This window comes from Sinohyriopsis cumingii, chromosome 4, assembly GCF_028554795.1.
Source record: "Sinohyriopsis cumingii isolate HCF-2022 chromosome 4, ASM2855479v2, whole genome shotgun sequence".
Classification (NCBI taxonomy): domain Eukaryota; kingdom Metazoa; phylum Mollusca; class Bivalvia; order Unionida; family Unionidae; genus Sinohyriopsis; species Sinohyriopsis cumingii.
Window position 1 is genome coordinate 41,057,921 of NC_142964.1, and position 25,709 is coordinate 41,083,629.

Below are 25,709 nucleotides of genomic sequence, written 5' to 3' on the forward strand. Positions count from 1 at the left end.
CAATAGCCTCCAACAATCCAGCCCTTTTTTGTGTTCTTATGGACCCATCCAACGTTTATTTTGCATTTATAGTGCAGATTTATCAATCTATGTCAGTTTGTATACTTTATTTTACAATTTCTGCCAATATTTTGAGAGAAATACTGAAAGAAGTTATTGTGTGAAAATGACACGGAGAAATAGATGACAAAGTGTACATATGTCATAACATGAGGCAATCTGCCTTGTGGTGGGTCTATACAGAGATGAGCGAAAAGTGGAACTAAAACTGGATGTACATATTAATTATTTGGGTGTAATGTGTAGCCACGTTATTGGCTGTGTTATTAAACTTTTGTCATGTGGATTCTTTCAATGCCAGCTAACAGATGCATGGCTTTCCTTAAATCTTTGATTTTTGGAAGATTAATTTGAAACAAAGTTGTCAGGACGATTAGATTTGCTTGTTTTTAATGAATATATTGGTAATACTAATTGAACTGATCAGTTTAGTCTTATTATACAGTACAAAGTTTTTATATTCAGAGAAACACCCATTCCTAAACTGAATTTATTTCCAAGTGGTCCATAGTTTGTAAAAAAAAAGAAATACAAGATTCATGCTTGTAAAAGCAAATGCTCTCACTGCAAACCAAAAAGGTTAAAAATATTCAAAAATGTAGAAATATTTGCAGTATTGATGGGATGGGATGGCACTAACATGGTTTTCATAAAAATACCTTAGGTGCAAAAGTTAAAAATCTTTTGTAATGGCTAGAAAATTTCATGATGTGGTTTATATATATGAATACAGATATGCCCACCATATTTCATTTGCTTACCTCTTGTGGTCTTTGTATAATCATGCTAATGTTTTTTTTTGTCAAAAAATTGATAGGATCAAGTTTTAAGAATGTATATAACTGCACTGAAACATATCACTTTTAAATCACTTAACACTGAGTGTAAAAAATAAAATTAAAAAAATTGCATGTAGAATTTGAAATCTTCTCAAATCACCTATTTGTAACCTTTGTAAAATATATAAAGTTTCATAGCTCGGTGGTTAATGGCTTTTGTGCTATTATTCTAGAATGGATGTAGGGACTTGTCGATATACAGGTGGAGAGCAGCAGTAAACTGATTTGCCCTCTTCAGCAACTGCATGAGATGTATCAAGGAACGAAAGAAGTGTAAAATATCAAGTGGAAAAGAACTGATAAAAATCTGAAAGGCAAATGTAAATTTGAAGACTGCAGAGAACTGCATTCAGTTGGGATCTGTCCATTTTATATCATAAAATGCTGAGTTGGAGAATGAGTTGTTCATTCTCAACCAGTTAAAAGCAAGTTATCAGTATAAAAAAAAATGAATGTGACTGATGGACACAAAATCAGTATCAATACCTAGAATCATAATGATAAAATTTTGTTGCTGAAAATGTATTTGTGTCCTGACTTTAGAGTGGTCATAAGACAAAGAAAAAAAGATCTCTGATTAAATAATTTAATAAAAATATAGAATTATACACATATTAAAAATTGTTAAATGACCATAAAACTTCAATTAATATCTATATAAAATTTATACAGTACAGCACCTTCTATTCTTTCATACAAGTTCGACAGAGGTCATTTCTACAAAGCTAATCTCTCGTTATACACTAAAGATAGTTCCTAATAACACGAGAGTTTTCTCCCTTGGCATTAATGGTCAACATTATTATTGCATGGTGATGGAAATCTGAAGGAAAACAAATATAAGTCTTACAGCAATAACACCTCAGTTTGGCATCACAGTGACATAAAAAGTAAACTAACTTTATGCAGAAAGACAAACTGTATCACTGCTTTTTAACCATAAACAAAACAACACTGTGTTTTGTTCCAAGTTGTCAGAAAGAATGAGTTTGATGTGGCGTAGAGATTAGGCTATGACATATTCATTCAAGTTTTATTTGGAGTTCTTTCCCCTGACTTGAAATAACATTTGTGGTTTTGCATTTGCTATGAATTCATTTATTTTCATGGGTACATGTATTAATTTGTATGGGTTTTTGAACAGTGACATTTTTTATCAGCACTTAAATTTATGTTTAAGGGAAGAAGTCTTCCTGTTTGCACAGAAGGATCTTTCTTCATTGTATCCTTAAATTCACTCAAATCAATGAAAATCAGTACCCCATGAAAAATACTTCATTTAAAGCTGTCCAAGGATTTTAAGTTCTACATTGTAAATAAAAGTCAAAACTGAGATAATCCTAAAGTTTTGATTACATGCATGTAAGAATATCAATGCAAGGGCATAAGTAGAGACATATAGTTCCAGTAAAGGCACATTATAAGGAAATATGGATTGAGCTGTATCAAATACCTATTCATTCCTATCAAAGATTGCTTCAGTGCACTTTCTTGCATTATAATTTTCAAAAAGGCTATGCACAGGCTTTCTTTACCACCAAATCTCCATTGGGTGTAGATATATTTTAATTATATACTTATGTATACTATGCTGGATATTGATATATTTTGATTATATAATTATATATACTATACTGGATATTGATATATTTTGATTATACACTGATATATACTCTATGTGATAGATTTTGATTATATACTGATATGTACTATGCTGAATGATCCTGAACTTGACATCACCTTTACAATGTCCCCCAAAAATCATGACAAAATTTCTACCGTAATTGGTTATTTTCAATATATGTAACAATAAAAGAATAGTGCAAGGCATGCTGACTTTTTAAAGTCATAATACCAAAGAAGCACATGTAAAATGCTAACTGAAATAAAAATATTTAACATTAAAAGAGACCAGCAGTAACCCAGTTTGTACAATATGACTAGTAACTCAAGGATCGTATGTTTTGTACCTTTCCATGCCGGCATGGATCAGCTGCCTGGGTATGTCTTTGGGAGTGGCATTTAGCTCCCTTTTCATGATATATCCAATAATGTGTTAAAAGTGCTGTTACAACCAGCCAATCAAGTAAAAATATATTTTTTTAAAATAAAATATTTAACCAAATGTAATGACGAAAAATATAGAACACTGGAAGAAGGCAGAATTACTGATGTATTAACAATTCTGTGAGTTGTGGCTAATGTCATTCTGAACATGCCTGTACCTTTCTTCCAATGATTTCCAGTTGGACTTTGGAAGAAAAGTCTCATGGTGTTCCTATTAGGTGACATAAGTAGAAAGCAGCAATGTAAAACCAATAAGATCAAGGAAAATACTATAAATCTTATTTCATACTGTACATAGGCTTTTGGTGGATTTCATGATAAAAATCTTTTCATATTTAAATAAAGCATACACTTGCTTATATGTTGAGTCCAATGGTAAACTGCAGAGACCATAACCTGCCATCACATATCTGGGTCTATGCAGTTTGTAAGGAGTAGTCAGTAGAACTGGCAACACAGACCCTGATCTACTAGTTCATTACGCAAGGTGAAATCAGGATCTACGTTGTTTGCAGTTGAACTCAACTTACAAGCGTGCAAATATGGACACTAAACAGCAATTTTAACAAGTTACAAAACTACAGTAAATAATACAAGTTAGTAATACATTATAATCCCAAATTAAAGTTTTTTAAAAGTGTAAATAACAGCTTGAAGATAAAACAAATAAAGATATAAAAGCCTAATCATACTGACCTTGCTAATGGAACAAAAATATACTGAATGTAGGATATTAATAATAAGCAAACAGCATAAAACAGAATAGAGCAAACTCAGATACAGTATTTTGTGATCAAAAGACGGTATATTCTAACAAGGTGATAGTCCATGAGCTAGTGTATAACAGAAACGGCAATTAATTACTATCAAATCTAATCACCTAGCTAGTGTACATCCTTAATCACATTTTATTTCTTTCTCTGCAGGGTCAGTAAAGCAGCAGATAGGACCTCAGTGAGTCACATATGCGGCTGGTAGTTTGAAACATACCGTTTCTAATCCTACAGCTAAAATTTAAACAAAATTCATCCTATTTTGATGAAGTTTTCATTACATTACTTAAAAGTCTTCTGTTAAACACCTAGATATTTTTTCTTCTCATTATTAAAAGTTACAAAAGACACACTTATTAGTGGGTATAGCATTTTCTGTATATCTTTTGTAATCAATTGGTCAACAATGAATCAACTGCTTGCATGTATATTATGGCAAAGTCGGTAAAAATTGAACATCTACAAAGAATGATTTTTTAATTGTTAGATTACTTTTTAAAATTCCTATTCTTCAAGTACTTAGTTAATTCTGAATTTTAGATTTCTTCAATAATTATTTTCTATATCCATCTTTTATCTTTATCTTGCTATAAGCATATACAATTTATAAAAAAAAGGTCAATGCTCTTCAATTTGTCCAAACTCTCAAACATTATCAGATAAAATGTACTCAACTCTTTTGATATTTTATTCTCTTTAAAACAAGAATATTCTTAAACATTATTACAAACAAAGACTCTGAAGGCCTTTTTCTTTTTTAAAGCTAGCAATACCAATAAGCAGGTTGTACCTCACCACACTGCACCCTTGTTTCAGTATACCCCGATAACTCACAAGCCTGCTTATAGTGTGAGGGTAGGTGTGGATCCCATTATTTCTTTTAAAGAAATAACCCCACATAGGTCCTTATTTGCTGAATGTGAATAAAACTGTAATCGAAAATTCACTGGTAACTGAAACATTGATTTATCACTTATGTCAATATCGAAAAACCAGTCAAAATTTTAAAACTTTTCTTTAAAAAAAACAATTATCTTCAGTATACTGTAAATAACAGTCTACACTGAAATATTGATCAAATATAATGTCAATAATGCTAACTAAAGGCAATAATTTAAGAAATATATACCAATTAAATATGTCCTGTGAAGAAAAATTTGTTTGTCAGTTTTATCTTTTAATTGGTTTCCATGTATTCACCATGAATGCAACATGTCTTCCTGTAATCAAACATCAAAAATATCAATTAACCATCACACTGATACCTACAAGCATTTCCATTAGAACCTAATTATTAAATTAATGTTTTGAATACCAACACATCAGCTGTATTGTTACAATCAATTAAAAGGTGACCTGCACTGTAATATCGAAATAATTAGTCTTCTGAATCAAATCAAACGGGGGGGAGGGTAAAGTAAAGAAGTTAAAGTGCATGCGAATCTTGTGTACGAACTAGCAGAGTTGTTTTGTCAACGCATCTGAAATAAATGAACACTGAGAACACTGTAAATATATGTAAAGTAATTAAAGTGTCTAACATTAATCAGTGATTTTTCCTACTCCAGCACAAATGTGACCAACAATAGCAAAGGAACCAAGCAAAAGGCATACTAGGTGTACAGGGATCATTATATGGAAGTGGGTTCCAAAGTTTATAGTGAACTTAACATTTCTAAATTTACATTCTAGGTTTGTTCATGGATGGGCAGAAATTTCACTATAACTTACAACAGCATCAGTTTTTAACTAATTAACAATCTTTATCTGAGTTTTGTTGTTTCTCTAAGTAAATCTCTCTCTATTTTGAAAATAAGAATCATTTTATTCTGATACATTAACGCCAGAAGGCATCCACATGCAGAAAGCAATGATGTAATACACAATGTTTTTACTGGCACGTTTGTGATGTGTGCTGAAACCACTTGGAGTAATGTTTTCAATAATCTTTCAGAAATTAGACATATTGAAAATAAAGGTAATTTATACAGAAAAGAAAGAACTTCATTAAAAACATTATCCATTGATTATTTCCAAAGCAATTATTAAACAAGTATCCAATCATTTAACTCCTCCCTTCCATCAATGTGGTCCATCCATTTCTTAATTTTTCAATGGTACTTGTGTGTTCATTTATGCTTAGGTCTATGTTTCTGGATGCCATTACAGAGGAAGAGGCATATTTTTACTGATCTTTCAAAGCAAAAATCAAGAATAATTTGAACAAAACTTATCTTCATTATTCTTTAAATAAACTACATAAAAATATGATTGGGAGGGGGGTAGGCTGGCAATGGGACAGTTAATTAGTGTAATGGAAACTATACCATACATTAATACATTGTACATTAAAAAGGGTAATGTAAACATGATCTTTGGATTTATACTATTAACAGGATCATTTACACGTCTATTCCTGGGATAATCCTATTTTAAACAATCATAAAATATATTGCATTTTCCATTGATTAGTCCATTCAATCTATATGCGGAAGTGATTGCCTTCCATACGTGATGATGGCCAAAGCTTTGGACCCATGGGTGGCTAGTCCTATTACATTGGGTGCCTGAAATGAGAAACCAAATTGTTAGTTATTCCAACATAGAAAATGCCTCATCAAAGTACTGAAAACTCTGATGTTTTAAAGGGATGAAGTGATCTTAATTTATATACATGTATTTCTATGGATGAAAATCACTCCTGAGTGAAATTTCTTTCTTGCTCCATTTCAAAGCTATCCACAAAGTTTGCTTACAATCAGAGTACACTGCCCAGAACTTACCTTCATTTCTGGAAAGTAAATTTTATTTCCTATTTGACTCATTGTGACCTTAAACTTTGATCTTTCATCTTGAAAATGAAAAAGTCTTTCTTCTTACCCCAAGTGCAATCTAATCCAAAGATTGGTGAAGGGTTTAAAATTCAAGTTATTGTGCAGACACCATTCTTCTTGTTTAAGTAGCTGTCTTTTAGCTTAGATTTTATTAACACCAGATCAATAGGTTTCTTCCTCACTAGCATTGTAAATCCTCTGATAATCTGGTAAAGGTAGGTTGTTGATATTACTGTGCAGCAAAAATTGTTCTTTTCTGGGTCAGATCAACATTTACCCTTCACCTTTTACTCCCAAATCAAAAGGTATCTTTTGTACCTCAAATGCAAGTATACACAAAGATTGGTTAAGATGTGTGATATAGAACAAGAAGTTATTGTACCAAAAGCAATTACATCCTTTAAGTCACTGTGATCATGACATTTGTCTTTTTGATCCCAAAATCATCAGATGGCTTCATCACCTCAAGTTTATCCCATTTACAAAGTTTGGTGAAGGTAGATCATCTAGAACTTAAGTTACTGTGCAGACACAAATGTTCTTTAATAAGTTACTTTGACCTTTGACCCCTAAAATGAAGACTTCTTTCCTACCTCAGGTGCAAGCCATCTACAATGTTTGGTGCATGATCTACAATTAAAGATACTGTGAAGAAGAAAAAAAATCTGAGAAACAATGCACACCATAAAATATTATGCTCTTCCTAATGCATAATGTACTGACATGTCAGAGACTATTCTTAAAATCAATGAATGAATTACCATATATACTTGCTAATAAGATGAGTCCAACTGCAAACTGCACAGACCCATATCTGATATCGCATAATGCACCAGTAGATCAGGGTCTGTGCAGTTTCTATGGAGTAATCAGTACAACAAACAATACAGACCCTGATCTGCAGGCACATTATGCTAGGGCACTTTAGAATCTTTGCTCTTTGCAGTTTGACGTATAAGTGAGTATATACGGCATGTAGACATTGGTATGCTGTACCATCATGCAACAACTGATCTATGCCAATACTGTCTGCTTAAAGTCACAAAATAAATCATGCAGACACTGTAATGATGGGCCATTAAGGACCTATGCTCTTTGCTTAAAATCATTGATGGAATAAATCATGTAAACACTGATATGTTGGCCAATATGTCATATATCTGGGTCTGTGCCATTTTAATAATTGTAGACATTAATAAGCTGGAACATTATGCAATATAGCACGTCCAGACCTATCCTGTCTTCTTAAAACCACTGAAGGAATGAATCGTGTATACCCTGATACCTGATATGCTATCCCAGTGTGCAACAGATCTAGGGCTATGAAGTCGGCTTAAAATTAAAAATGAAATGAATCTTACAGACACTGATATGCTTACCCAGTGTGCAACAGATCTAGGTCTATGAAGTTGGCTTAAAATTAAAAATGAAATGAATCTTACAGACACTGATATGCTGTCCCTTGATGTAACAGATCTAGGTCTATGAAGTCGGCTTAAAATTAAAAATGAAATGAATCTTACTGACACTGATATGCTGGCCCTTGATGTAACTGATCCAGGTCTATGAAGTCGGCTTAAAATTAAAAGTGAAATGAATCTTACAGACACTGATATGCTGGCCCTTGACATAACAGCAGATCCTGGTCCATAATGTTTGCTTAAAATCACCAAAAGAATGTGCTGTGTTGTGATGTGTTTTGGATTTTTAACATAGCTTTAAAAAAAATTCAGTAATATTGCTAGATGTTTGCAATGTGGCAGTTTATAGTGATGTCTAGCACTGGGGCATCATGCCGCAGACATGTAGCATGATGTCCCACCCAGTCACATTATTCTGACACCAGGCCAACCAGTCCTAACACTAACCTCTTAATGCTGAGCGCCAAGCGAGGCAGCTGTTAGTACCATTTTTGTAAGTCTTTGGTTTGACTCAGTCAGGGATCGAACCCATGACCTCCCGCATCCGAGGCAGACGCTCTAACCATTAGACCACCGAAGCGGTACCAAAAGAATGAATCATGAAGACAATGAAATGCTAGCCCATTATGTTACAGCAGGCCTGGGCCAATGATTTTTGCTTAAGTCACAAACAGAATGAATCATGCAGACACTGAGAAGTTGGCCCACTATGTTACAGCATGCCTGGGTCTATGATGTTTGCTTCAAATTACAGAAATATGAATTGTGTAGACATGGATATGATGGCCAATTATGTGACATCACATCTTGGTCTATGTTTTTAGAAGATCAAAGAATGAATCATATAGACACTCATAGGTGACCCATTACATGACAGATCTGGTTCTATGCTGTTTACTTAAAATCATAGATAGAATTAATAGTATATAGACATTCATATGCTTGCTGGTCATGTGACAGCACATCTGGTTCTATGCTCTTTAAAATCAGAATGAAATCATGTAGGCACTGATAACACTGGTCAACAGTGAAATCATTACTGACTTGAAAAGGCCCTAATCTGTAGTATTTTGGTGTGCCGAACACGAATATAACCGTGAAAAATTTGTATTGGCTCTCGTTTTGAAGATATTCATATACCTCATTTTCTATGTTTCACTGTGTAAATTTCTCCAGTAGGACTGCAGCAACATCCGGAATAATGATGTAACATTGCATAATACCATCATGCTCACATCATCCACAGTTGATTGCATCATTTTCTGATGCAATGCAATACTAATGCCATGCGGCTGCTGAAGTAAGTTGACGTCAGCAGTGTACTATACATATGTAGGCCTATTATACTAATGCCAGGCGGCTGCTGAAGCTGACGTAAGCAGTGTACTATATAAAGCCCAATCAGATAGGTTCAGCATTTAAAATATTTTAGACGTTGTGCGAGACAGTTCAAGCTACTGTTACATAAAACTTATTATTTTATCCATTTACGTACAATAAAGAACAGTAATGCCTCGAAAGTGTGTTAATACCGCGGACAATTTTTGCTATATTTGTGGGGAAGTGACATTTGCCAACCAGAAGAAAAGTATCAATTCTCAAGTGAAGAAGGCATATCATCTTTACTTCGGATGCAAGGTTGGTGACCAAGACAAGCCTTGGGCTCCGCATATATGCTGTACTACATGTACAACACAGCTTTCACAGTGGTTGAATTGCAAAAGGTCATCAATGCCGTTTGCAGTCCCAATGGTGTGGAGAGAGCCAAGCAACCACCTAAATGACTGTTACTTCTGCTTGGTTCCTCCTCTTTCCGGCGGAATAACGAAGCGAAAGAAGTCGAGAATAGTCTACCCAAACATTCCGTCTGCATTGAGACCAGTTCCACATGGTGAGGGACTTCCTATTCCAGAACCTCCAGCAGAATATTCTCTTGATTCATCTGACGAAGACAAAGGTGAGTCGACCTGTTCTTCTCCTGGTCCATCAGCATGCAGTGATCCAGATTTTCACTGTGGTGCATCATCAACCCCACACAGAATAACACAGGAAGAACTAAATGACCTGATTCGTGATTTGGACTTATCAAAGAACAAGGCAGAATTGCTAGGATCAAGACTCCAACAATGGAATCTTCTAGAAGAAGATGTCACAATTACTGCATATCGAAAGCGCCACCAGCAATTGGAGCCTTTCTTCAGAAAGGAAAGTAATCTGATATTCTGTTCCGATATTGAGGGCCTCATGAATGCTTTAAAAATCACTCATGACCCACAAGAATGGAGACTATTTGTGGACTCTTCGAAACTGAGTCTCAAGGCTGTGCTTTTGCACAATGGAAACATTCTTCCATCTATTCCAGTAGCGTATGCTGTCCACATGAAAGAGACATACGATAACTTAAGGCAGCTACTGAATTCCATTGAGTATAACAAGTACAGCTGGCACCTCTGTGGTGATTTGAAGGTAGTTGCCCTTTTAATGGGACTGCAGCAAGGATATACAAAATACATGTGTTTCTTATGCGAGTGGGATAGCCGAGCAAGGGAAATGCACTACATGAGGAAGGAATGGACTCACAGGCAGAATGTAGCCATTGGAGAGAAGAATATCCAACACCCAGCTCTGGTTGAGGCTCAGAAAATCTTGCTACCACCCCTTCACATCAAACTAGGTTTGATGAAGAACTTTGTGAAAGCCATTGACCGGACTTTGCCAGCATTCCGATACCTGCATGAAAAATTCCCTCGACTCAGCGAAGCAAAGATTAAAGAGGGAGTTTTTGTGGGTCCTCAGATTCGAGAGCTTTTCAAAGATGACCGGTTCAACAACTTGCTGGAAGGTGACGCGAAACAAGCATGGAATGCTTTTCGCCTAGTTTCTACAAACTTCCTCGGAAATGTTAGGGCAGAAAACTATAAGGAACTAGTAGAAGACATGTTGATGAAGTATAAGAAACTTGGCTGCAATATGTCTCTAAAGATTCACTTCCTTCATTCCCATTTGGATTTCTTTCCTAGCAACTGTGGTATTGTTAGTGATGAACACGGCGAACGTTTTCATCAAGATATCGCAACAATGGAACAAAGATACCAGGGAAAATGGTCCACTACAATGCTGGCTGACTACTGCTGGACACTCCTCAGAGATGCTCCCGAACAGCTGTACAAGAGACAGGCGAAGAAATCTAAGATGTAGTCAATGACTTGATTTTTTATAGGTAGGCTATTACAGTTGACCTTTTGCTATTGGAATGCATTTCGTTATGTAAACATTAATTTCTTGCAGATTACAAAAAAACTAGAGCCAATTTTGCAATTTGACTGTCATATTCGTGTTCAGCACATAAAAATTGATAAGAATTGACTAATTTTATTTCAGTAACATGACTTTTGTAAAAATTTGTTGTCCAGTGTAAGTTAACCCATTACATCACAGCAAATCTGGGTCTATACTGTTTGCTTAAAATCACAAAATGAATAGTAGAGAGACCAATATTCTGGCCAAATATGTGATAGCAGATCATGGTCTATGCTGTATGGTTAAATGAAAAATAGAATAAATCAAATATACAAAGGTATGCTGGCTCTATGTTTGTAGTTAGGTGTGCAGTATACACAAGGAAATTGGCACTATCACTATATCCTATAAAGACAGCAGTTAAATAAAAGATGGATTACCTGACCTCTGCACACAACTGTATGTCAAATAGACATTAGTTAGGATAGTGGTCCTCACTACCAGGCCCCACACCATGTCCCCATGATTGTACAAACAGTCATTAATAAGAGCAGTGGTCCACATTATAAGACCCTTCTGTAAACTTTGTCCCATCAAGTAAAGTGAATATGGTAATAGATCCCATTACTTTATAAAGGTAAAAATAAAGGCATATGGCTGACACAGTAATGTAAAAATGATGGCATATAGCTGACACAGTAATGTAAAAATGATGGCATATGGCTGACACAGTAATGTAAAAATGATGGCATTTCTGGCTTAGGACTAAAAAAAGGAAAAAACTCTTTAGAATAAACAAATATTGCAATTGTTCTCACATATATATTGAAATCCTTGAGTGACAGTCCATATATCAGCCACAATCCACAACATATAAGGTAGGCAAACATCATAGGTATTGATACGCCAGCTGCCGTCTTTTGCTTTATACACTCCCACTGAAAAACAGTACATGTTTTGTGACAACTCCCAACTAGTTCACATTTCTGTAAACAGAAGCTGAATTATTATCATCATTGTTATTATTATTATTGTCATTATCATTATCATTATTATTATTATTATTATTATTATTATCATTATTATTTTTATTATTATTATTATTATTATTATTATTATTATTAATATTACTATTATTATTATTATTATTATTAATCAAACTGATATTTGAGAGCTCATCAGGATGATCACCATAGCATGATGCTGTAGATTTACCTAGTCTAATCTAAGCCTGACATGTTCTTGCAAATTACTTGCTACTATGTTTTGGGGATTTTTTTTTCCCCTAATGATGACTGGAAAGCACAGATCATATCACAATGACCTTAAATATAGATTAAGTATGTAACACAATTCATTTTAAACTGACCTTTATTAAGTGAAATGGAAAATCTGCCATCCACTTTAAAGATGTAAAAGGAGCTTTAACTATACTGAATAGCTATGTCACACTCTTCCTCTGTCTTTATAAAAAATTCATGCAACTTATATATCGATCCACTGATTTGAGTGTAACACATGCCCAACTGATCAGTGCTGACTCAGCTCAGCTTTCACATAATGTGCTAGCAAATTATTGCATTTATGAGGCAAATCTTGAACAATTTTCTATTTGCAGTTGTAAGTATCAGGTGTTTAATGTAATTAAATGATGTTTACACAAAGAATGGAGTCCAGCCAAGGCTCGTGATGTGGGTCAGTTCAAGGTCAGTTCAGTGAACACGCACACTAAGTTGGATTAGCTATCAGCCAATCAGAGACAAGGGCTGCTGTGCTGAGGTAGCTGACAGCAGTCATTCACTTTACAAGTGATCAGCGTCGAGAGTGGTCTGTTTTTGTTTTTGTATCCTCCACCACCCCAACTGCCGCCTGCAGTTCTGTTACATCTGGCTCACCCTTCGCCTGCGGGTCTTATGACTAACCTCCCACCAGCATACTAATTCCACTATCTCTGGAGGTGGCAACCAGACCCCTCATACTAATAGGCTGCTCTTGCCATATCTTCTCCAGTGGTATTTGCCACTATTGCATCATCGGGCATTCAATCCAAAATCCACTTGACTTACAGACATAACAAGTCGTGGTGACTCTGCCTCAATACAGTGGTAATTCTGCCTTAACAGTTATGTCAGTCAGTCATACTGGCGAGTCCAACTCAAAACATCGGCAATTCTGCCTGAACATCAGTCATACTGGCAATTCTGCCTCATAGATAGGGTATGTTAGACATGACATCAGTCATACTGGTGATTCCGCCTCATAGTTACTGCATGCTTCTCTACCATCTTGCCACAACTAACCTCATGCAGCAGAGGGTGAGACCCAAGGAATCCCAAAGATGTATACTTATGTACTGTTTTATAATGCTAAATAGTTGTTAATTAAAGAGTCTGAGACTACTTCTCTATTAGTTCTTCTTGTGCTTTAATGTATCATATATGCAGTTCACTGTCAGTCCAGCTAGAGGTGTATGAGTGTTGGGTGAATGAGCGATTTCAGTTATGGTCCACTTGTCCAACATTCCATCTATTTTAGATTGTGTAAATTGGGTAAGAATGTTGATGTTCCGATATATAGATTTAATTTACAAATAAATTTTTTAACACATTAACCCCTGGAGGTTTTTGTCATTTTCACCTGAAATTCGAGCAGGAAACACATTTTGAAAGCTATTCCTGAATACAGCCGAAAACACTAACTTCCAGGTGATCTTCCAATAACATACTGCCTAGTTGTGTTAAAAACATTGTTTTTCATTGGCTATTTGGCTCACGCAGAAGGGTAAAAGTTGGAGTTCTTTTGGGTGTTTGGGGTTTTTTTTTGCTAAATGGACCCATTATTTTTGTATGGAGACCAATCTTTATTCCAAATGCCCATCTTATCCTACGTTTTGCAGAGGTTCATCTGTCTGTTTGTAGTTCATACCAGCTTGCCTTAGATCTGAGTCCAAAAAGTCTAAAATCCAGACATAAAATCAGATTCCGACCACAGGCAAATTTGGGGTAGAAAATTTCAGGTCCAAAAAATGAGGTTTTCCCCTCTGTATTTTGTAGTGCAGCTAGAAATTCCAGATTATTTGGTATTATTGTAGAGCTACATCTGTCTACCTTTCTATAATACCACCCACTTTAGTGTATCTGCATGACCATGAATGCTACAGAGCTCGGCAGTAGGCTACTACCTCCTGCCACGTTAACTCGTTACCAGGGGTTAATGTGTTAAGAAATTGTTCTCATTTGTGGTACCTTTATGAAAGCATTTACTGGACAAGTGATACTGAATAAATTAAACTAGACTGTACTGTGCTTCTGAGATACATATACGGCATTCTTTCATTAGATGTATAATGCTTTCCATGTCAGCTAGAGTATTCCAAGGCATAGTAAGACTGCCGTATCATGCAGTGGTGTCACTAGGTGCTGAGGATTTACCCCAGCAACTTTGCATCTAGCATCCATCTATGATTAGTAAATCAATAAATGCTTTTGAAATAGAAAAATAGAAAACCACCTCCTTTTCTTGTTGAAAAGCTTGTACTTGTAAAATTAATGATACCACCTGTTACATGTTTAGGCTCTAATGAACAGTAACAAAAGAAATAGTGAAAACAAGAAGCTTTGAAAAATTTAACAAATAATTTATTTCCCTGGAAATAAACAATGTAAAAATGAAAAAATAAGAACTTACGGTTTTTAAGAATCAAATCCAAAAATAATCCAAGAATAATCCAAGAATTAAATTTTAGAAGTCTTAGTAATGAAACGTTCAAATGAATTCAAGTTTGAGTCCTGGCAAAAATCCAAAAATGGAAGGCAATGACGTATAATATAGTCAGTATAGTGCTGATGTGTCTACAGTTCTTTGTGAACCATAGAAGATAATGTTCCAGTGTTTGAATTTCCAAATAAAATTTAAAGAAATGTCTTTGTCCAAGAATTATGTATGAGCACTCAAATATTTCGAAGAAAAAGAATCTTTTAGAATCCAAAAAATTTTAATAAAAATTAAAATGTAACTCCAAACTGGTCACAAACAAACACTTTCCAGTGTAAAAGCCAGACTCAGAAATATCTCTCTAAACATCACTATTAAATCTAACTACTGCGCAATTTTGGAAAACCCAGAATTGCAAAATAGAGGCTGTTTACATCTAAAATCATGTCCTCCCAGTATGACCTTGATAAAAAAAACAATCATTGTACTCCAAGAATAAAATATAAATAGAAAGTTGTTTACTGGTCTCAGTGATTTCTGGATCAAGGTTGGGAACTAAGTCAAAAATAGAAACAGTGTTTCTGTTATTAGGTGTTTATGAAAAGTGTCAGGTCAAACTGAATTTTCTGAAAAAATGCCAGATCAAGTAAACAAGATTACATTACTTCGACATGTAATGAAATTAAAATAAAAAGATTTTAAAACTTAACAAACAATTAAATTAAATCAAATCAAATATACATAACACACCTTATAATGAAGTACATGATAAAGTACTCCTTCATTATAATGTTGTCCATGGGAGCCATACAGTATACTGCGTTAGAGTGAGACTGTCTTATAATATATACCTGCATTATAAAAAGAGCCATTATGGAATGAAATGGGATCATGGACTATACCTGCATTATAACAAGAGGGACATTATAAAGAAAGAGGTTCCAAGACTATACCTGCATTATAACAAGGGCAACATTATAAAGAAATGGGATCCTAAACTAAACCTGCCTCAGAACAAGAACAAGGTAAGAATGAAATGAAATCCTATACTAAATACTATCTTATAACAACAGCCACAACATAATGAAACTAAAACTATACCTGTCTTATAACAACAGCCATAATATAATGAAACTACAAACTATACCTGTCTTATAACAACAGCCATAATATAATGAAACTACAAACAATACCTGTCTTATAACAACAGCCATACTATAATGAAACTACAAAACTATACCTGTCTTATAACAACAGCCATACTATAATGAAACTACAAACAATACCTGTCTTATAACAACAGCCATACTATAATGAAACTACAAAACTATACCTGTCTTATAACAACATCCACAATGTAATGAAACTACAAACAATACCTGTCTTATAACAACAGCCATACTATAATGAAACTACAAAACTATACCTGTCTTATAACAACAGCCACAATATAATGAAACTACAAACAATACCTGTCTTATAACAACAGCCATACTATAATGAAACTACAAAACTATACCTGTCTTATAACAACAGCCATACTATAATGAAACTACAAACAATACCTGTCTTATAACAACAGCCATACTATAATGAAACTACAAAACTATACCTGTCTTATAACAACATCCACAATGTAATGAAACTACAAACAATACCTGTCTTATAACAACAGCCATACTATAATGAAACTACAAACAATACCTGTCTTATAACAACAGCCATACTATAATGAAACTACAAAACTATACCTGTCTTATAACAACAGCCATACTATAATGAAACTACAAAACTATACCTGTCTTATAACAACAGCCACACTATAATGAAAACTACAAACAATACCCGCCTTATAAGAAGAGCCACATTATAATTGATGGGATCCTAGTCTAACCCTACCTTATAACAAGACATTATAATGAAATGGGATCATAAACTATATCTACATTATAACAAGAGCTACATTATAATAAAATAGAACCATGTTATAATTAAATGGGAACCAAGACTATACCTACTTGTACAATAGCCAGGTTATATTGAAATGGGATCCTAGACTAACCCTACCTTATAACAAGAAAACATTATAATTAAATGGGATCCAATACTATATCTACATTATAACAAGAGCTACATTATAATAAAATAGGATCTGAGACTATACCTGCCTAGAGTATACCTGCTTTATAACAAGAGCCAGATTATAATCAACTGGGATCTCAAACTAAACCTGCCTTGTAGCAATAGCTATGTTATAATGAAATTGGATTCTATACTATACCAGCCTTTTAACAAAGCCATGTTATAATCCAATGGGATCCTAGACTATACCTGCCTTAGAAAATATCAATATTACAATGAAACTGGATTCTAGACTATAACAGCCTTCTAACAATGCCATGTTATAATCAAACAGGATCCTAGACTATACCTGCCTTACAACACGAATCATGTTATAATGAAGGGTCTTACAGCATACTCACCACCTCAAGTGCAGGTGTGACATTCAGGACTGAACTTCCTATCAGTAGAATAGTCCCAAATATAGCTACAGACTGTTGTTTGGAGGTAGAGAAATAGTGGAGGTAGACCAGGATGGATACAATGACTGCTAAACAGACTAATATCTGTCTCAAGGCTGGACTCTTCAACACAGAGAAAGATAAATAATTTGTTAATCCACATGATTTAAATAAACACAATTTTGAAGAAAGCAGATTTACAGTGTCAGAATCAGAAATATTTTATCCTACTTTGAAAATATATCTTTTTTCTTGTATTTAAAAAAAAAAAACATACTGTATCTAATAATAAATCAATTCCTATGCCTTATTTAATGATACAAAAATCATGATCAAAATTTGCTGGTTATTGGCACAATTCCAGTGCTTAACAAAGTTTAAAACAAAAAGTAATTCCAAGGAAAGAGATACTTCCCTCTCAATAGTCAAACTTCTCTTGCTAAATAGTCATCAATAATTCAGAACTGTCAATGAAACAGTATCCAAAGAAATGAAAAAAATGCGATCTCAATTTAGTGGAACTGAGAAATTACATAAAATTCACACAGAAATACTCTCTTGACACTTCTCCATCCAATAAAGGAATACGTTTTTAACAATATAACATAATTAGTAAATAACAAAAAAATGACACTTTTTCCTCATTTTTAAGCCTGAAATTTTTCCAACAGTTGCATTAGGCCTAAATATCTTTCACAACATCCTATTCAGTCACCATGCTTGCATACATGACGTATGTCAAATATGTGATTAAAGGTTCATAAATATAACCATTTTTGTAATATTCAAAATTGATATATACATGCACAACTATTTTATGTAAAGATAAATGAGATGTGAAATTATTTGGTCATAAAAAAATGAAAACATACTTTAATATTGTCAATTCTGTTAAAAGATTACAGGAATTTCTGTAAATTCCTTACTCATAGAAGCTATTAAAGTACTGGTATAGTGGAAAACTACAGTGGTATTTGCCATCAAAATAACAATACCACGGTAAACCAGTATACTGGTAATAAAGTGCACCTCCAGGCAGTACTATTTTTTCAGATAGGCAAATCAGAAAATATGTAAATCTAAAGTGATAAATTAATCTTGAGAAATGTTTATAGCCTATCTGAGCTTTTTTTTAAATACAAATAACAAGGTTAGTAACTCTTCTACTCTTATCACATTAGCAATTTAGGCCATACCAAGTCACTCCTGAGCTGGCATTAGACAGGTGCAAATTTCCAGTCCAGATGAGTATTGAGCTGGCCTTGGACCAGTTCTCTTTTCACAAATACAAACTTTCAAGTAGGGCTGACCTTGGAGCAACCTAGATGCAGGTACCTCAAAAAGGTAGTCAGGGCCAATCCATGGCCAGCCTAACTTGCCAAAAATCAAGACTCCAACCAAAATTCACACAAGACACCTGAAGCAAATGCATTCCCATTTATGTGTAGCACAATAAAAAATAAATTACTACTCCATGGAGGTTTACAAGTTTATTGCTACTAAAACAAAAGGTGTTTTCATATATCATCCTTTAAAAGTAATAAAAGATGTCATATACCGTGACATATACCACCTGTTTTTAACAGTAACCTATTTTTGAGATTACTATCTTTTAAAAAAGAAGTAATACCAAACTTTTGCTGAATCAAACTTAGATATTTTAAAATATTTTATAAAGTTTCATGAATACTTCTTTTGTTTGAAGTTTTTGGCTCAAGAATGTAGTCAAATGTCTTAATAAGTGTCTTTTTTAACACTAAATTGTTACTTTGCTCTCTCACTACCTCATTAATGTCTGATCACTTCACCCCATTCTGACCAGGAAGTGCAGTCACTTCATCATAAAATTTTATTCCAGTGAGCTCCCATTTTAGACTTGTCACAGATTTCCGGTTTACAATAATTTCTTGCAAATGATGATGAAAAACTGCTCATCCTTACCTGCCACCCAAAAACCAAGAAAAATGGACATCAAGTTGGTTTCTCTAGCTTATTTTCAACATATAGTAATTTTAATGCAATTTTCTGCATGACTGAACTTAATTATATTAATGTTATGGATATATCAGCAAAACCATATACCATTTTTAAAATATATTATTCAGTGTTACGACTCTTGTGGTCTTAAACCAAATAACAGAAAAGAGCAAGAACAAGTTTTGTAAAATTCAACAAATAATTTCCCAAGAACAAAAAGCGAAACTTAAAAAGAACTAACAGCATTGTGAATTAAATCTGAAATAGTTGCAAAAGTTTTATCATGAGTCCAAATGTATTAAGTACCAACTGAATTCCTGTGGTATTCCTAATAAATTCTGATACTGAATGTGTTGATGTGCATGTAGTCTCAAATGTGCTAATGTGCCTGTGGCCTGAATTGTGGCCATGTGTTAATAGTCTTTTGTTGTATCACAGTCATATAATCCAAAGTTGATCTTTAATTCCAGATTAATGTTCCAGTTCAAGAATATTATTAAGTACTTTGTAATTCCAGTGAATAATATTTTGAATAAATGAATCCACCCAAAATGAAAACCTGAACACAACAATACGATTGATTCTGCTTCAGTTGTTAGGCAAGAATCTGTAATTCTTTGATAAACAAGACTATATACTCTTCTACAAAAACCTAGATTACAATTACCATTGTTTTTAAATACTTTGTCAACCTAATGGAAACTTCCATTCTAGAAGTTTCTAAGGTCAGAATAAAATATACCTTTAACTCAAATCAAAGTAACCATGTTTAGTACTAATAATGATCTAAATATTCAATCCACAATCATAGAGAAATATATAGCTATGTATTATGTTGTTTACCAAATAAATGTTTCTGGTAGGGTACACCATTCACTTCTTTTTGGGCAAGGTCAAGTACAAAATACACATGTACATAACATAATCATTTAGAAATCAACAAATAATACAAATTAAATATACATAATATCGGCAAATAAACTGGCAAATATTTTCCTGTTTTATGGATGACACAACATGCTTGCTACTTTATCCTGAATTCTTTTTTAACCAAGTGCTTAGTTTACAAAATGATTCACATCTATTTCTAAAGTGCTTCTCTCTACTAACATAAGATATTTAAAAATCTTTCATTGACTAGAGTGACATGTTGTAAATAATACAAACTGTGATCCAAATCTGATTTCAACCCAATAAGATATTACCTACCTTTGATTTGACCACATAAATGTAGACCAAAATGTAAGATGTATTGAAGAACAAAACAACCAGATTAATTCTTAAGATCACTGGATTCTCTGTCAGAAGTCCATATGATATACAGCTTGAAGCACTGAAAAATATTTTAAAATGGGATGATGATTGGGACAAGTACAAATGCTAGGTGTCCTGTAACAGGACACTTCTAAAATCCCACAGACTATTTTTTTCCAAGACATATTTTTGACCAACTGTTTTCTGGCAATTTACAGGGCTAGTCTGTTCTGGACTGCTTTTGGTCATTTCATTATTTACTATTAGCCATTCAGAATATTTTGCAGTTGTTCACTTTGACAATCAGAACTAATCAAGAATATATGAAATCCTATACAAATTTTTCTTCCAAAAATAATCCAATCTAGTAAGCCAACATTTATCAAGCTTCTTACAGGAAACATTGTAATCAGATCTTTTTCATGTATTACATCATCTGATATTAAAGACACTGCCAATACATTAATTTCAAGTTAGGCTGGCTCTGGAGCCACCAAGTTCAGACAGGTCAAACACATCAGATCCAAGAAAAATCTTCAAATTTCAAAGTTCATAGACAAGCACCTTTTTCCTAAGGTCTAAAAATGTTATACTTGAAATTCAATAAATGCTTCATTTTTTTAAAACACAGAATGGCATGTTCTTTGATGCAGTAAGCAGTACAATATATGAGGAAAACAGACACTGGTTCCACTAAATTTGTTAAGTTTTCTCTTTAAATTGAAATATTATATTGTTTTCTATACTTCTGACAATACTGTCAAATTTAAGTAGGTAAAGAAAGAAGAATGAAGAAAAAACCTTTTAGTTTTAAACTGTATGTATGTTACAAGATTACCGTAAACAGTATATTATATGCTGCCAAAAATTAAATACTCCTCTATGTAAATAATTTTGTGAAGAAACCATATTTTTCTTTCAGTTAGTGAACTTGATCTTTGACCTTTTGACCCCAATATGGACAGGCTTTTTCTTAACCTATAGTGCAAGTTTATCCAAGATGTTTGGTTTGGTTCAACACATTCTCTACTGTACCCTTCTGAAGAACTGACTAAACCTTTTCCTTTAAGAGCACCAGATTTAACTACTAGAAAATGGGGGATCTTACTAGAGGAGGGAGATCCCAAAGCTGAAGCCGCTATCCATCTCTCATTATAGAAAGGACACAGTCATCAACCACAATGCCACACCAAGCCTCTGAAAATAGTCTGGCAGCAATGACCTCATTACAATGCAGTCAAAGACAACAAGACCATGGCAGCATGTAGATAGGTCAATCACTTCTCTGGTAAGGAAGGATCCCCATGCCATAAGAATTAAAAGGGAAAATAGGAAAGGGCATAGCCCATTGGATTCACTTTCCTAATATGTCATCTTTAATAATATTCCCCGTCTCATGCAGGATGAAATGATAGCTGAGAGAGGGAAGACTTGGACGAATCCCAATCTATGCACAGTAGTGGCTACGATCACTGGTCACTGGGCAAAGACCCATCACGTGACTCAGATCTGTAGGAAGAACCTTCCTCAGGCCTGACAGACATAGAACTGAACTCTCCCCTTATCATGGGGCCAACAACAGGCCTTAGGGACTGAGAAGTTGCTGCTTCCACCTTATGGGGATGGGGGGGCTCAGAGATTGACAACCATAAAACCTCTGAAGAAAACAATGATACTTTATTGCCTCACTTTAAATGTGATCAAAGATCTCATCTGACCATAGGATACAGAAGTGACAACCATATGTCCTCTCGCAATGTGTGCAAGATTAGCTAGTGGGATGTGGGGCTAAATCTTCTAGGTGTATACGACAATGAACACTACAAGATGTTGCTGCAGTGTGTATGGGGAATTGTGTAGGGCATCTTGGGGGTGATCCAGCGTTCTAGAATCTTCTGATTCACCCTAAAGGAAGGAGGAATCTTCATCATAAAGGTAGGGTATTTTCCTCCCAGAAAAGTACCAGATTTGCAAAAGAAACAGGTATGATCTTACTGATATTAAAACCCATGTCAAAATATGGCTGTCAAATTTGAAGTTGTAGCAACATGAAGATTTTCAAGATGACTGCCCTGTCAGCCATATTTGAGATCAGATCAGCACTATTTTCATTATCTAATAAAAAATGTATCACAATTAGTCATCTAGTGAAACTCCATATCAAAATGACTTTCCTTTTAGAAGTAGCAAATATTTTCAAGATAGTAGGCATCCAGGATGTCAAACTGACACCATTTTCATTTAGTAACTACTAGACATCATAAGAAGTCTTTTAATGAAAGCCCAATGTCAACATGACTTTTTATCTAGGAAGAGCAGAGATAAAATTTTGAAGATGGCCACTGTGCAGCCATATTGTACATTAGATCTGCACAGTTTTTACTTAGACACAAACTCAGCAGTGTAAGATGTCTACCAGTAAAAAACCCAGTGCTGATAATACTTCATTAAAAAGATGCAAGAACAAGATTATAAGATGGCTGCAGCGGTGTCCATAATGAATTTCAGATTGGCACCATTTTCATTTAGGACAAATTAGACCATAAGTCTATTAGTGAAATCCAGATTGCACTGGTTTAAAATTAGTGTATAATTTTTTTTAACATTACATATTATAGTGATTAGTACATATAATGTACTAAGCACTTCAAGTACTAAGCAAAACTGGCTCAGTTTGATGCACAAACCAATATAAGGAAGTTTCTTTTCACTTTTTATGTTTTTTAATGCTGGGGAAAAAAAATTGCCATGGTCAGCAACAGAAACAATGATAGCCAGCTGACCAGAAACACACATTTTTGTGTGCTTAATATGACCATCTATTCAAAAAGGATGCTTTGGTTGCTTTTAAAAAATGCTTCTGGGAAAAACTTCCTGCTTGTATGACTTTCCATTCAAGAGATTTTCAAGAGGGATGTTAGGCAGCCATATTGGGCATCAAATCATCACCATTTTCATTTAGGACCAACTAGACATCGCAAGAAGTCCTTCAGTGAAAAGACCATGTTAATATTACCATGCATTCAGTATGAGTGACAGCAAAATTTTCATGTCGACTGTTGTGATGGCCGTAACGGATGTCTGACCAGTTTCATTTAGGACCAACTATACCATCTGTGTGTGTGTGTGTGTGTGTGTGTGTGTAAAGCTTCCTGTTAATCCTTCATACTGTTTCGGAAGAGTAGTGATAACAAACTTAATGTGATAATGGACAAATGTCAGGCAAAAGACAACAGGTCATCCCATATGTTCTTCTGGTTTATGTCCTGTAGAGCAAACAAAAACTATGTACTATTATTACTGTTGCATAGAAATTTATTGATGACCAGTGTTGTGAATGATGAAATACCTACAGAATAATACTCTAAAACATGACATCATTGCAAACAAAGGTTTCAAAGTCAAATGTACTTATAAAGATGGTGCTTTAGGTTGAAAGACATCTATGTCAGGATAATTTCCAGTTATTTGGTAGAAAGTATTGGTATCTGAGAGAAAATTATTTTATTATACCCTTTTTTGTTGATTTTTTAAATATTAGTAACAGCCAAGCCAGATGGGATATCATGTGTTTTCCCACCAGCTGTTATGAAAACCACACTATTTCTGTCTGAGCCACCATACAAGTAGATTCAACTTTCACAAAGCAATTTCTAAGAAACATTCTTACAATGTTTGATAGAAATTAGCTAGGCTGTTCTACTGATGTTGAAAACATTATCACTGTATGGTTCCTAAGGAAGTCACATGATTGTAACAGAGCATGTCCTAAGAAACATTTATGCCAAGTTTGATCAAATTGGTCTCAGCCATTTTGAAGAACCTTAATAATGGGTTTTTCACATAACTGTTATGGAAGCTACAACACTGCCAGGCGAGCGGCCCTGGACACAGTTTTGATAGAACATGTCTAAATAAATGTTTCTACCAAGTTTGAATGAATTTAAATGGCTCAGCTTGTCTACAGGTTTTCCACCCATTTAATATGGAAGCCACAATGTTGATAGGGAGGGTCAACATTGATAGAGATGGTCAATGTAGACACAACTTTTATCAAGCACATCCTAATAATAAAAGCATTCAAAACTACTTTCATTGAAACTGGCTCTGCCATTCTGGAAATGAAAATAGGTTTTATTTATATTGCTGCTATGGAAGCCAGAATGTTGCTAGAGAAACCACCCCAGATATAACTGCGATAGGCATGTGCTAAGAAACATTCATACCAAGTTTGATTAAAATTGGCTGAGCAGTTCTGTTAAAGTGAAAACTGTTTTCCACTGTGCAAGCTATGGAAATTATGCCATTGCTTGGAGATTTACTGCAAAATAATTCTGGCACAGCATATCCTGAAAAACAGTTCTGCCATGTTTGATCCAAACTGGCCCAGCAGTATTTGGGAAAAAGCAAAATAATAGACATGCTGAAGGCCATTGAATAAGACATGATGATGGATGGATGCATGCCATATGAGGGGCCATACTGTAACATCACAAGGCATTATGGCCAGGCATACTAAGTGTAGAATATGTATTGGCACCTGTAAACAGGAAAATCATAAAATTCAATGTTTTGAATTTAATTTATTTTATATTTCATAACATACTGATATCAGTGGGAAAAAATATATTGCCACTGTGGTTATGCCACTTATGGAATTATTTTCCCATTTCATTTTTCTTCTTCTGTGCCCCCTCTCTCTCTCTCTCTCTCTCTCTCTCTCCATCCATCCATCCTGATGAACAGATCTGTAAATGTAGTGTCAGGATTGTAGACCCTCTAGCATAATACATTCATTTAATCAATATATAGGCACCAGAAAAAACAAAAGTGCCTAAAAATGGACTCCAAGCAACAGAAAGCAGACTTCGAGTATTAACTGTCTTAAATTAGTTTTCCACCTGAATCCTGCAAATTATTAGTGACCAAATGTACATGACCTCATTTAATACATGCTTAAAATATTTATTTTAGATTTGTTTGTGGATGAACTAAAGAAGCTATTTCA

General features: G+C 34.3%; 1 protein-coding gene across 1 annotated transcript in view; it reads right to left on the reverse strand.

The window, feature by feature from the left end:
- Positions 1-1,471: 1,471 nt before the first annotated feature.
- LOC149801037 (sugar transporter SWEET1-like) overlaps positions 1,472-25,709 on the reverse strand; it is a 41,187-nt gene continuing 16,949 nt past the window's right edge. Inside the window, exons 4-7 of the mRNA XM_089955077.1 lie at positions 20,657-20,780; positions 17,432-17,593; positions 12,053-12,172; positions 1,472-6,306 (exon numbers count right to left, since the gene is read on the reverse strand). Coding sequence (XP_089811203.1) covers positions 6,217-6,306; positions 12,053-12,172; positions 17,432-17,593; positions 20,657-20,780 — 496 coding nt within the window. The 3' untranslated portion in view covers positions 1,472-6,216. The remainder of the gene's footprint in view (positions 6,307-12,052; positions 12,173-17,431; positions 17,594-20,656; positions 20,781-25,709) is intronic.